The sequence below is a fragment of the Macaca nemestrina genome, chromosome 19 (genome assembly GCF_043159975.1).
Source record: "Macaca nemestrina isolate mMacNem1 chromosome 19, mMacNem.hap1, whole genome shotgun sequence".
Lineage (NCBI taxonomy): Eukaryota > Metazoa > Chordata > Mammalia > Primates > Cercopithecidae > Macaca > Macaca nemestrina.
In genome coordinates this window covers 63,979,103-63,992,104 of record NC_092143.1, presented here as the reverse complement: position 1 = coordinate 63,992,104, position 13,002 = coordinate 63,979,103, and the positions used below count along the sequence as shown (strand labels likewise).

At 39.2% G+C, this 13,002-nt stretch overlaps 1 protein-coding gene across 3 annotated transcripts in view; it reads right to left on the bottom strand.

The window, feature by feature from the left end:
• Positions 1–13,002, bottom strand: part of LOC105465484 (cadherin 2) — a 249,105-nt gene that overhangs the window by 23,075 nt on the left and 213,028 nt on the right. For all 3 annotated transcript variants that reach the window (XM_071085507.1, XM_011713937.3, XM_011713945.3), the window contains one exon: positions 6,399–6,563. In XM_071085507.1, the coding sequence (XP_070941608.1) occupies positions 6,399–6,563 (165 nt within the window). The remainder of the gene's footprint in view (positions 1–6,398; positions 6,564–13,002) is intronic.

The window sequence follows — 13,002 nt, the reverse complement described above, 5'->3', positions numbered from 1 at the left end:
ATTCATTTGTTTGGAATTACACTTCTTATATTTTTTATTTGATTAATATCCATCCATCCATCCATCCATCCATCCATCCATCCATCCATCCAAAAGTTCATTAAAAATATCACTTCTACTGCACAGATCTTTTTTCCCCAGCCATGACTAGGAGTCATTCCTGTGGTCTCTTTGGTCCCTTCTACTTTTTTATTTTTTATTTCTGGAGACAGGGTCTCACTCTGTACTCCAGACTGTAGTGCAGTGGCACAATCATGGCTCACTGCAGCCTTGACCCTCCTGGGCTCAGGTGATCCTCCCACCTCAGCCTCCTGAGTAGCTAGGACTACAGACGCATGCCACCATGCTCAGCTAATTTTTGCATTTTTTGTAGAGAGGGTTTTTTGTCTTGTTACTTAAGTGGGTCTCAAAACTCCCGGGCTCGAGTGATCTGCCTGCCTCAGCCTCCCAAAGTGCTGGGATTACAGGTGTGAGCTACTGTGCCCGGCCTCATCTACTCTTATCATCTTGTTTGGAAAACACTAGATTGTGACATCCCTTTCTACAGAGGCTGTTTTGTATCCACATCTCGCTGTCCAACACATTGCCTGACATTCAACAGGTATTCTATAAGGTAACTATTCATTGTTGTCCTGGGCATAGTTTTTCCTGCTCAGCATCCTCTTCATATTTATATCCACTCCTTTCAGAAAAAGTTAGAATCTAGATTTAAGACATGTGGATATAAAAGTACACCATGTTTACATTACAGTAGAACTGAACATATCAAGGCCAACATTACTACCCCTCTTTCTGGGAATTTCATTTTACTTAAAGTAATTTTTGATGCAGAAGGAGTGGATTTTAATTGTTTTCTTACAATTAGAGAACAGTAGAAAGTCTTTTACTCCTAAAAGGTAATTTACCTGTAATAGTTACTAATATGACATCAATAATAATTAAGATGTTTTTACTATGTGACAAGCAGTATACCAAGCACATTACAAAGATAATCTCATTTACTTCTCACTGCAGTCTCAAAAGGAGGTTCTATTACTATTCCCATTTTACAAATAAGAAAACTGAAAAGGTTAAAGAAAAGGATCTTGACCTTGTACAAGGTAACAGAGCTGTTAGGTGAGATGGCTAGATTTGAACTTACACAAATGCCCAACTTCCGTAAGACCAGAATGAGGTATTTTAAGAAAGAGAAATTAAATAGGAGAAAAAGACAAGCTTTTTTTTTTTTGAGTTGGAGTCTCGCTCTGTCACCCAGGCTGGAGTGCAGTGGTGCGATTTCGGATCACTGCAGGCTCCGCCTCCCAGGTTCACGCCATTCTCCTACCTCAGCCTCCCTAGTAGCTGGGACTACAGGCACCTGCCACCATGCCCAGCTAATTTTTTTTTTTTTTCATTTTTTTTTAGTACAGACGGGGTTTCACCGTGTTAGCCAGGATGGTCTCAATCTGCTGACCTTGTGATCCGCCTGCCTCAGCCTCCCAGAGTGCTGGGATTACAGGCGTGAGTCACCGCATTTCAAGTAAGTTGTAAGAAGCTTCCAAAAGTTTTAAACAATATTAACAAAAAGGTGGTCTTGTAACAGAATTATTCACTTGATTTTTATACTTTTGAGTAGAGAAATATACTTCATATACTATTGAATACATATATACACACATAATAAACATTTTTATATGTGTATATGTGTATATGTGCATGTGTGCACACACAGTGATATGGTTTGACTTTATCCCCACCCAAATCTTATCTTCTCTAGTTCCCATAATCCCTACATGTTGTGAGAGTTCCCTAGTTCCCATAATCCCCACATGTTTTGAGAGGGACCCAGTGGGAGGTAACTGAATCACGGGGGCGGTTACCCCCATGCTGCCGCTCTCACGATAGTGCGTTCTCATGAGATCTGATGGTTTTATAAGAGGCTTTTCTCCCTTTGCTCGGCACTTCTCTATCCTGCCGCCATGTGAGGAAGAATGTGTTTGCTTTCCCTTCTGGCAAGATTGTTAAGTTTCCTGAGGCTTTCCCAGCCCTGTGGAAATGTGAGTCCATTAAACCTCTTTCGTTTGTAAATTACCCAGTCTTGGCAGTTTTTCATAGCAGCGTGAGAACAGAAAAATACACATATATATAAAGAAGTGTATTTCTTTTTACAAAGACATATACAGGATTAGTATTAGTAAAATTATTGGAGGTATGTTAATATCTAACTGTTGGGCTGAGATTAAATGAATCTGTTTGAACTTTTCACTCTCTGAAGGTCATGTTTAAAAACTCAAAACAGAATGAAATTCTACAGTGGAAATTCAAAAACATGTGACTTATTTTACTCTGCCTACCACACTGGAAATAAGTTATCATTTTTGACATTCAAGGCAACATTCATTCCTTATTTAAATAAACTAGAAAATGTTCTCATGAGCTTTCTTATTTCTTACATCTATAAAAGCACTCCAATTATAATCATCACTATATTATTCTTCCTTTGGAACATTTGGTGCTCTGCTAAATCAAATAAGACCTGCAGATAAATAAATTTGTGTGCCTTTTAAATATTTTTATAAAATGTGCTTGAGTTCTTTCTAGGTGCTTTCAACTGTTTTAAAACTCTACAAGTATTCATTTTTGTCTGTACAGTAAATGAAGACACTGAACAAGTCTTAACATGTATCTTGCATGAAAGAGTCTAGATGGTATTTTGGAGAGTTATTACTGGCTTAGGTCTTCTGACTTACATTAGACTTTCATCTCCCTTAAAAGTCCCACAGAACTGACCATCATCTCCTTAAAACTATCATTTTGATTGTCTTCTATTATACTTAGATTTTCTGTCTCCAACTCTAGGGGCATTTCTAGGTGAATATATTTGGTTCCTCCTCTCCTCCACATTTCTCTATCTTGTAATCACATTCAAATTCATGGATTTAGGCCAGGTGTGGTGGCTCATACCTGTAATCACAGCGCTTTGGGAGGTTGAGGATGGAGGATGGCTTGAGCCCAGGAGGTTGAGGCTGCAGTTTGTTATGACTGTGCCACTGCACTCCAGCCTGGGCAACAGAGAGAGACCCTGTCTCTTAAAACACACACACACACGGATTTAGCTGCCATTTTCGGAATGATTTCCAAATTGGATCCTTTCATCCATTCACTTGTTCACCAAATCATTGTGCCCCATACTGCCTCTCCAGGGAGAAGCCCGTCTCCCTTCCCATGGAACACGGAAGGGCTCGGGGGGAAGCAGGATGGAACCATGGGATCCGTGATCTGAGGGAGGTGAGTTCTGGATACCATGGGATGCCAGTGGATGGTGCCTAACCCATACTCTGTATGCCTGACCTTTCCTGGGTTGGTAAATACTTAATGAAGTTCCCCCAATGCTAGAAAAATGGGGAAGGAAATTCTAGACAGGAAGAACATCAGATGGGCACCAGCATGAAACTGTAAGCTGAGATCGTGAATGACAAGTAGAGTTCTCTGTAGACAGCCTGCAAGATGCTGGGTGGTGAGGGCCTTGAGATGAAGTTGGAAAGCCAAGTAAGAACCACACAGAATTGGCCTCCTATGCCTGGAAAATAAGGCTTTGGATGCTGGCACATTTGCATTGCACAAATATCGTGCTAGCAACAAAGCAGGGTATACACACAAGGAGAACTGATGTCTAATTTATGCTTTTATCTATATATTACTTGCACAGTTATGTTACACACATAGACGTTTGATAGTGATTTGCTGAATGGATGATCTTGCACTGAGCTCAAGATGCTTTCACAATGAGCCATTTTTCACATATGCAGACAATCTTCAAATTATGAAGAGATTGTATTCTGGATGTCAATTTGCAGTCAGTTGCTTGGAACAACATTTTTCATATAAGTAATCACACCTGTTCGTTAATGGTCTCCAGCCATAACAAACTGTGTACCTGAGCACTGTTCAGGAGAAAGAAAATTCCAAATGGAAATTCCCACTATAACTCCTCCTACTGTGGCTGAGAAGGGTTGGGTAAGTGAATCTTACTGACTAGATGTTCTTTTCTATCTACTGAAGAAGATATAGTCACTGTTAAAACAAAGAACAACAAAAAATCAATGACCATAGACATAGACAAACACACACACACACAGAAAGTACACACTTAAACATAAACTCAGAATTTGAATGTAATCTGACAAGTAGGATGAAAGGCTCCAGACTCAGTATCTGTTGAATCTCAATCAGATGAAAAGTGGGTGGCGCCTATAGCATCATGCCCTACACATTAGCCAGAGTGCACACTCGAATGCCTGAAGATGAAAATAATCTAAGAGGTAGGTAACATACTAGATGTTTAAGTTATGAAAACATGAACAAGAACAGTGCTTGTCCTGGAGAGAACTCACATGCTGAGTGGGAGAAAGAAAATACTGACAGTTACACCCCAGCTGGTGAGGGCTGTGACCCGAGGGGCAGCTTGTTATCCCTTCCCAGAGGTATCAAGGAAGGCCTCGCAGAGAAATGTTTCAAGCTGAATCCTGAAGGCGAAGTGGGAGTCCTGCAGATGGCCAAGCAGGTAAGGGCTTTGCCGAAGTTACAGTATATTCAAAACTGTGATGCTTTTGAGGAACTGCAAATAGTTCAGTGGGGCTGCAGCACAGAAGGGGCATGTGGGGAGGTGAGGGGTAGAAGAAGGCAGGAATCGGATGAGCAATAGCCTTAAAAATAAACCTTACTGTTTGATCTTTAGCACTGAGAAAAGAAGAGTATCAGGGATGGAAAGAAATCACACAGAATACTGATACTTCAGGGACAGGCAGAAATATTTAGTAAGGATTTGTTAAATTATACGTAAGGCAGAATTCTGGCTTCAAAAAAGTATGGTTCCAGCTGGGCACAGTGGCTTATGCCTGTTATCCCAGCACATTGGAAGTCTGAGGCAGGGGGATCATTTGAGCCCAGGAGTTCAAGACCAGCCTGGGAAACAGGCTGGTGAGACCCCGTCTTTACAAAAATAAAAATTAAAAAACAAAATTTTAAAGTCCAGTTCCTAAACCTACAGACAAAAGATTCACTATATCTTGAATTGACAACAATCAGAGTAACTCAACAATTTCTTATGATGACAAACACGAAATGAGAAATAAAATCATTAGGCACTCTTACATTTTTCTAAAAGATCTAGGCATATATGTATAAATTTCTGCAAATTCTCCTAACTGGATCTATATATAACTAAGAGCTGGCAAAGTCAGGACATATTTCTGTGGATAGAGGGAGTTACTGGCATTCTGTTGTTTTTGCTTTCCATGTGTTTTTAAATCATGTCAACTACAAATTAACCTTATTACCTATCTAGCAGAAATGAATATGTATGTTCAGAAGGCAGCATATATCTTAGGAATAGAAAGTAATGGATAGTTATAGAGACAGGCAACTATTCCAATTTTGTTTTAAAACTTTTCTACAAGCAATAAGTATATCTAAAAATCGAATGTAGATTATGTTTAATATTATATGAATTTTGAGGAAGCCCAGGATACAAGAGTCTTATCAGCCTATGACTGAAGGCCGTATACAACAGATGCGTTCCACTTTGTAATGCACTGAGACCTATTCTGATCTTGGAGACACCAATGATACGACCAGAAAACAGGAGTTCTGCCACATATTCACAATCAACATCGATATGTATTGTTCTCTTATATTCACAATAAAAATTCAAAAGAATTATAGTAAGACTATAACATGTTCAGAAGACGCAGCATAAATCATTGAACTTCAAAACTTAAATATTAAATGTAACAGAACTCTTGGTCAGTAATAAAAGAATGTCACAATAATTCTGACAGTGAAAATCATATCTGTTATATGCAACAGAGAAGTAGCTTTCTTTTACAGAAGCTCTTAAAACTCCTCGACTAGACAAGTATTTCAATCACTTACATAATATTTAATTTAGCTCTTCCAACTAATCTCTTTTGATGGAGTCACTGGGCAGGCACTGAATTCTCATGATTTGCAGGATTCAAAGGGTACAGTGTGAGGAAAATTAAAGTGAACTACTGTTATATTTATTAATGCTAATAAATAAAATTAGAATGCACTATAATATTGTTAGTCTATTTATTACTTGTAATCTAGGGGGAAAAATCCTTCTTGGAGACAGTGTGACTAATTCTGATAATATATGATGTATGTCATTTTACAAATGCAGAATCTTAATTGATAGATCTCTGTGGTTGATCAAAGCAATTACATTTGTTATCTGTCAACGAAGCCACATTTGCTTTGACACGAAGATAAACTTCAGAAACAAAAGTATGTTTTAGTGAACTATATAGCTGTATTCCAAGCAATCTGTGGCCTACAGAGATCTAACCATTAGCATGAAATGAAAACTCTTATAGAGAGAACGAGCCTCTCTCTACCTCATTGATGAAGTCCCCAATGTCTCCAGGGTGCGGGGCTGCCGAGCGGACTGGATACTGGGGCTCGGCATGGATGGGTCTTTCATCCATTCGTCGGATTCCCACAGGCTTGATGGCATCAGGCTCCACAGTGTCAGGCTGCTGCAGCTGGCTCAAGTCGTAGTCCTGCAAAAAGACAAAATCAAAAACCGATGGGAGATGGGCACCGAGATAGAAAATTACAACCTCGTTTTTTAAACCCATACTCAGAACACAGAGAAATGAGGAAAATTTAACATAATGGAAAAGTTGCCACTATGAGTTTTTCATGTTATGATTAAATATTTCTTTCACACAGCTCTTTCTTCTGTGCTTTTCATTTCTACAGTCTGTGCTCCATCTGCTTTACAATGTTCCTCATCAGTTTCCAATGAAAAACAGCAGTGTGATAAGGTCTCACTATAAAACAACTAAGAAACCGACTAGACAATATAGTTGTACCATAGAAGTAAAGGGGCTAACTTACTGTCTTTAGTATTTTTTTAAAATGAGGGTGGTTATTTTTCCTTTTCCCTAAAGGAAGGCATTAGTTCATCAAGGTTTCACGCCACTCTTCTTCCCTCCCTCTCTCCCTCTCTCCCTTCTACAAGTCTAGAGCAGAGGTCAGAAAACTACGATCTCCGGGCCCAGTGTGACCTGTGGCCTATTTTTCTCTAAGACTAGCTTTTACATTTTTAAAAAGTTACTTAAAATAAAAATGACAAAGAAAAATGTGCTATAAGGAATACATGTGGCCCACAAACCTAAATTATTTACTCTCTGGCCCTACTGAGGAAAAGTTCGCTGACCTCTGGTTTAGAGGTGTTAGGCCAGAGAGAGGGCGGATTTTCTTCCAAGGCTGCCTTGTGGGAATGTCCTGGAAAAACAGTCCGTCCACTTTCAGAGAGACAAAGTACAACCTGTAAGGAAGGATGCTCTGGCCATAGGTTGGGCCCTCAGAACTATTTTTAGCTCAGGCATCAGACAGCTGGACAGGAATGTATAAAGAAACAGACTACAATGTAGAAATACATCCACATTTTAGGGTTGGGTAAATTACTTGGTAGTTTTCAAACCTCTGAATTCTGGAGATATAAAATATCATATCCCCAGCTTACCCAACATTCTCCCATTTCAAAACTGGCATTTGCAGAAAGCATAGATTTACTTATACTTTATTCTTAGTTTAGGCTCCATCTCTCTGTCTGAAACTAGCTTTTAAAACCTTTTGCAGTTATCTCTATGGAGACTTTGATTTATTCGACAGTTGAACATTTACCATGTTTTGGCAATGGTCTAGGTGTCTTATATATGTTCACTCATTTCATCCTTAGTACATGTGATACTGTTTTATTATCTCCACTTAAGAGATGAGAAAACTACGTTTCAAATACCCCAAGTAAGTTACCTATGGTCCTAGATCTATTAAGAAACAGATTCTGACTCCAAGAGTATTAGATTCCAAAGCCTGGCTCTCTTCACAATCATCTATGAGTAAATCAAGACTGAGTTACAAGGTTGGATTTAAAGGTAAGGAACTAGATAAATGAGTTTGGAGGGACAGGAATGTGAAGAATGCTTAAATAACAAGGAGACAAAAGGAAGGAAAAGGTCAGTAATCTTCATACTCACTGTGGGCCAGGCACTAAACCAGGCTCTTGATAAGTGTTTTCTCACTATCAATGCTGTTTAACAAACCCATGAAGAGTGTTTTATTATCATCTTTTTAGATGAAGAAACAGGTTGAGTAACTTGCCCAAGGTCACACAGCTAGTATAAGACTAAAATGAGAATCAAAACCATGAGTGTCTGACTTCATAGCACCTGATTTAAAATTTATCTCTATGCTAATTGGGACACTCTGATCCTGGCAACACTCTCCCTGAATGTTTCCTTATCAAGAACTTCAGCTGGCAGGTGACGGCACTCACATACCCTGATGGAAAAGCTCCTCCTCTTAGGTGTGTGCAATGTGATGCGGAAAGCGAGGTAGGTACAGAGACTCTGAACCCGCCAGAGTGGGATGTGTATTTGGTGTATTACAAACTATAAAATGTTCAGGGGGAAACCGGCTTTAGCTCTGAACCATCTATGGGCTGGCGACAAAGCACCATTTTGGGAGAGTCCATAGCAGGAGCAAAGGCATCAGAATGCTGCTTTCTCTTGTCAGGATGGAGTATTTCAAATCATCCATACAAAACTTGAGGAAAAATACCTTGATCTTGCATAAATGTGCTCCATTTTCAATTTTATAGAATTTGAGTTATTTACAGAATATCTCAGAAAAGTCCCTCAATGATGTAACAGATGTGAAAGCCCTTGAAATGTTAAAATGTTATACATGATAAAAAGAGGGATTTATTCCGCAGCACTTTGGGAGGCCAAGGCAGGAAGATCATAAGGTCAGGAGTTTGAGACCAGCCTGGCCAATGTGGTGAAACCCCATCTCTACTTAAAAATACAAAAATCAGCCGGACGTGGTGGTGGGTGCCTGTAGTCCCAGCTACTTGGGAGGCTGAGGCAGGAGAAACGCTTGAACCCGGGGGGAGGCAGAAGTTGCAGTGAGCCAAGATTGCGCCACTGAACTCCAGCCCGGGTGACAGATAGAGACTGTCTAAAAGGAGGGAAAAAAAAAAAAAAAAAAGAGAGGGATTTATTTAGAGAGATTTGAATGTTTTCACACTAAAAAGCATGTTTTTTCCAGGCCATGTTTAATTGTGTAACTACCAAAGACAATAGTGGGGTGAACTGTAAGTATGTGTTCTTATTCAATTACCAAAGCTGTCCCTAAAACAGGGGAAAATAGATGGCAAGTATACCAATGACAGTTAATAAATGTTTTTACCCTAAGGGCGAAAAATGTTTTATTGGAAGTCTAAATTACACAAAAATAGGTAATTGAATCTTACATTTAAGCACTGTCTTTTACCTGGCAACATATTCTTTGATGGTCCTGGATATATTACATAATAGCTTCAGGGTGACAAATATAAGAATATAGCAGAATTTCTTTCACATAACTGGAGATAAAAGAGGCATGTGGGCTTTACTCATGCTACTCCCTATCTGGGAAGAGCCACTCTACTCTGACTTCTTCTATAACTCCCAGTGTATCCAGAGGTTGCAAATAAAATTGCATTTTGATTAGCTAGTAGAATTTTAAACATATTCAAATAGGTCACCGACATTTAGACATAGGGGTATCTCACCTGAGAATAACAAGATCTGGCAAAAGAGATCTTACATTCTGACAACAATTTGCTACCGCTGAGAGCAGCTGTCCCCTCTGGACAAGGAAAGGATATCCTCCTAACCTGCTTCATTCATGAATGCGCATATAACATACATAATAGCAAATAATTTACAGTTCTTTATCTTTCTTTTGATAGCTTTTTCCTACTGTCTTAAGAACCAGAGAGCAGGAAGAGTCTTAAAACTTCTGTGGTCTTGCTCAGACCTTTGGACCATCAATGTGTCAGGTTCACAGAAAATGCTCACTAAAAAAAAAGTGTTGAATATAATCTCAGTGATGATATTTATGGCAGATATCAAAGGAGCAGCTAATTCAAGAAATGTGACTTGGATCACATTACACACTATAGTAATGATTTATGATGAGAAGGGAGAGAAAGACCCCCTGGTCCCACTGCTGAGAATCATTGCCATGGTGAATCTACCCCATAATGACGGAAACCTGTTAAATTCCTCCACGGTGATGGTGTCCAAAAAGAGGCAGAAAATCACTGGTTTAGAGGAAGTTAGACACTAGGTTAAAATATACGGCTTAGAGTATCTCTGTGATGGCTTCTCCTTATCTACACAAATATGGGATATAAAAATCTGCTGATGGCAGGCAGCGTGTGGAAGTGTCCTCCGATCACAGGGATGGGCTCTTCTGTTGGCGTCTATCTGTGTTGTGTGGCAAAAGTCCTGACCTGAGAGTCTAATTTTAGACCTTTTGATAAAAAACCCTCCCTAATTATACATCTTTACAATCCCATAATGACGTACATAAACACACAAATGACAACATGTAGGATGAGAATTATAAAGAGAATTACAAAGACCAAAAATCTTCTCAATGTCATTGAGTTCATGGCCTTACTCCTGAAGATTATAAACAATCCAAAAAGACATCTTTATTTGGTTCCTAAAACTCTAGACAAAGAGTGGGTCTGAAAATTCTCTTATGATTGCCAACCTTTACGATGTTAACTTCCCAAAGAAATTTAATTTTCAAACGAAGGCCAAGAAAAATCTCTTTTTAAATTCATTTTAATGTTTGGAATGTGTGTTAATTGGCAATCATAATTAAAAGTAGGCATAGAATTTGGGTTTTGATAATATTAACACTGCAAGTAACTTAAAATTTTTTTGGTCTATGATTTAAAATGTCTTAAAGGTGATACAGTTCTGGGGGAGTTAGTAAGAAGTTAGCATGACTCGCAATGATTTATAATTAGTTTGGAAAATGATACACGTTTAACTCAGAGCATTTGGTTATGCTACAATAAAATAAAATGCTGCATCAGTATCAACTGAAATTCTGGAATCCCAGGCAAATATTTCCAAAAACTACATTGCATGTAGAATCTATAGAATTATACAGTTAGCCCATTTCAGGGAGTAATGCACTCACTCACTCATTTACCATCCCACCAGTATATATGGAATGCCTACTGGGTGCCAGATGTCATTTTCAGGTAGGTCTGAGAGCAAGCAAGCAAGCAACCTTTATGTGGTGCTCATCATCTGTCAGGAATTCCGTTAGGTACCTTCTCATGTGGTATTGCATATAATACAAACAAAAACCCTTCTAAGTGGGTGTTACTGTTCCCCCTCTATGGATTACTGTAGCTCAGGGAGGTTAATGATTTGACCAAGGTCACAGACTCATTTAAGCATGTCAAAGGATAACACAGAGCCCACCAGGGCAAGCAAAATAAATAATCAAAAAGCTGCATTATTTTGTCACTTGCCAGAAATGCACCAAAGAGTTTACTGACGAGGAAAACATCTGGGGTTTGAAGTGCTGGGAGGGGGAGTTCAAGATGGTTCTGCACATCAGGCACTGGGCGCCAGCACACTGCATAGAACAGAATGAGTTCTTCGGTCTGTGCACAGTTGGTTAAAATAAGACTAACTGTTGTTTAGGCAGGAAGGAGTCCTCACTTAGATCAAGTAAGAGTCTGACACATGGAGGAGAGGGGTGGACACTCAAAGTTCACAGGCCTTTATCAACCTCCACTGGTTAGAACCAGTGATGAAACATAACAGTTTTGCTATCTCTTAGGCATGGGCTGGTACAAGTGGAACATTTTCCTTTTATAGTTGCAAAGGCAAATGACTTTAAAATCCCCATATAGATAAGGTAAACATTAAAAATGTTTCAAGACTGAGTGACTGAAAGAAATTAAAATACTCACGTGGAAGTAAATGGACAAAATCCTGAAGGAAAAAAAAAAGTATCCAGAAAAAAGCTGACTGTGGCACAGGCAAGAAACTTCAGACACAAAAAGAAATGGAAGGTGGGAGAGAAAAACATCATTATCTCACCCTCTACAGCTCCTGGCATTAAAATAATTGAATAAAATAGTGATAAGGTATCAACATATTACCATACAACTGCTGACAAGTAAGTCAAATATACCTGTGCAAGCTTTATGTAAATTACATTACAACCTGATTTTCTTCCCCAGTGAAATATCGTTATGACGCTAACTATCTTCACAGGTCAAATGATGTGGAAAACTAAGTAGATTCTATAGATTATTAAAGCCCACCCCGCCCCCGCAATAAAAGATTTGCTAAAAGCTTTTTCTGGATTGAACCATAAACCTAACAGAAATAAAATAACTTGGGGACTTTCAGTGTACAGATGAAGGATCTCTGTTCTCTCTCTTCATATACATTTTAATCTTACTGGTAGCCAGTTTTCTACTTCCCACAAGGGAGACGACTGAGTCCCCACTAAAAGGGCACAGTCATTGTTTCTGCCCCTGTGGCTTACTGTTAATGCTGACATGTCACAGTTTCCTTTAAAATGCTGTTTTCAGAATTATGAATGAGCTATAGGTTCACTCTTTGATGTAAAATTACACTTCAATTTTAGAAACTGCGACTGTTGAAATCCTATCACAACTTATTTCCCGTTGTAAAATTATGGCTTATTCTTTTAGGAACATGTGGCATATACACACTTCAATTAGATTTGATTCCACAAATTCTTTCATAAGAGGAGTCTCTCTTGGGAAACAGACTCAGTTACTAACATCATAGAGCCTTTAGTCTAATGTCTTTTAACAGGACACATTTAAAAATAATGAAAGCTTGGCCAAGTGTGGCGGCTCACGCCTGTAATCCCAGCTCTTTGGGAGGTGGAGGCGGGTGGATCACTTGAAGTCAGGAGTTGGAGACCAGCCTGGCCAACATGGTGAAACCCTGTCTCTACTAAAAATACAAAAATTAGGTGCCTGTAGTCCCAGCTACTCAGGAGGCTGAGGCAGCAGACTCGCTAGAAGCTGGGAGGCAGAGGTTGCAATGAGCGAAGATCGTGCCATTGCACTCCGGCCTGGGCGACAACAGT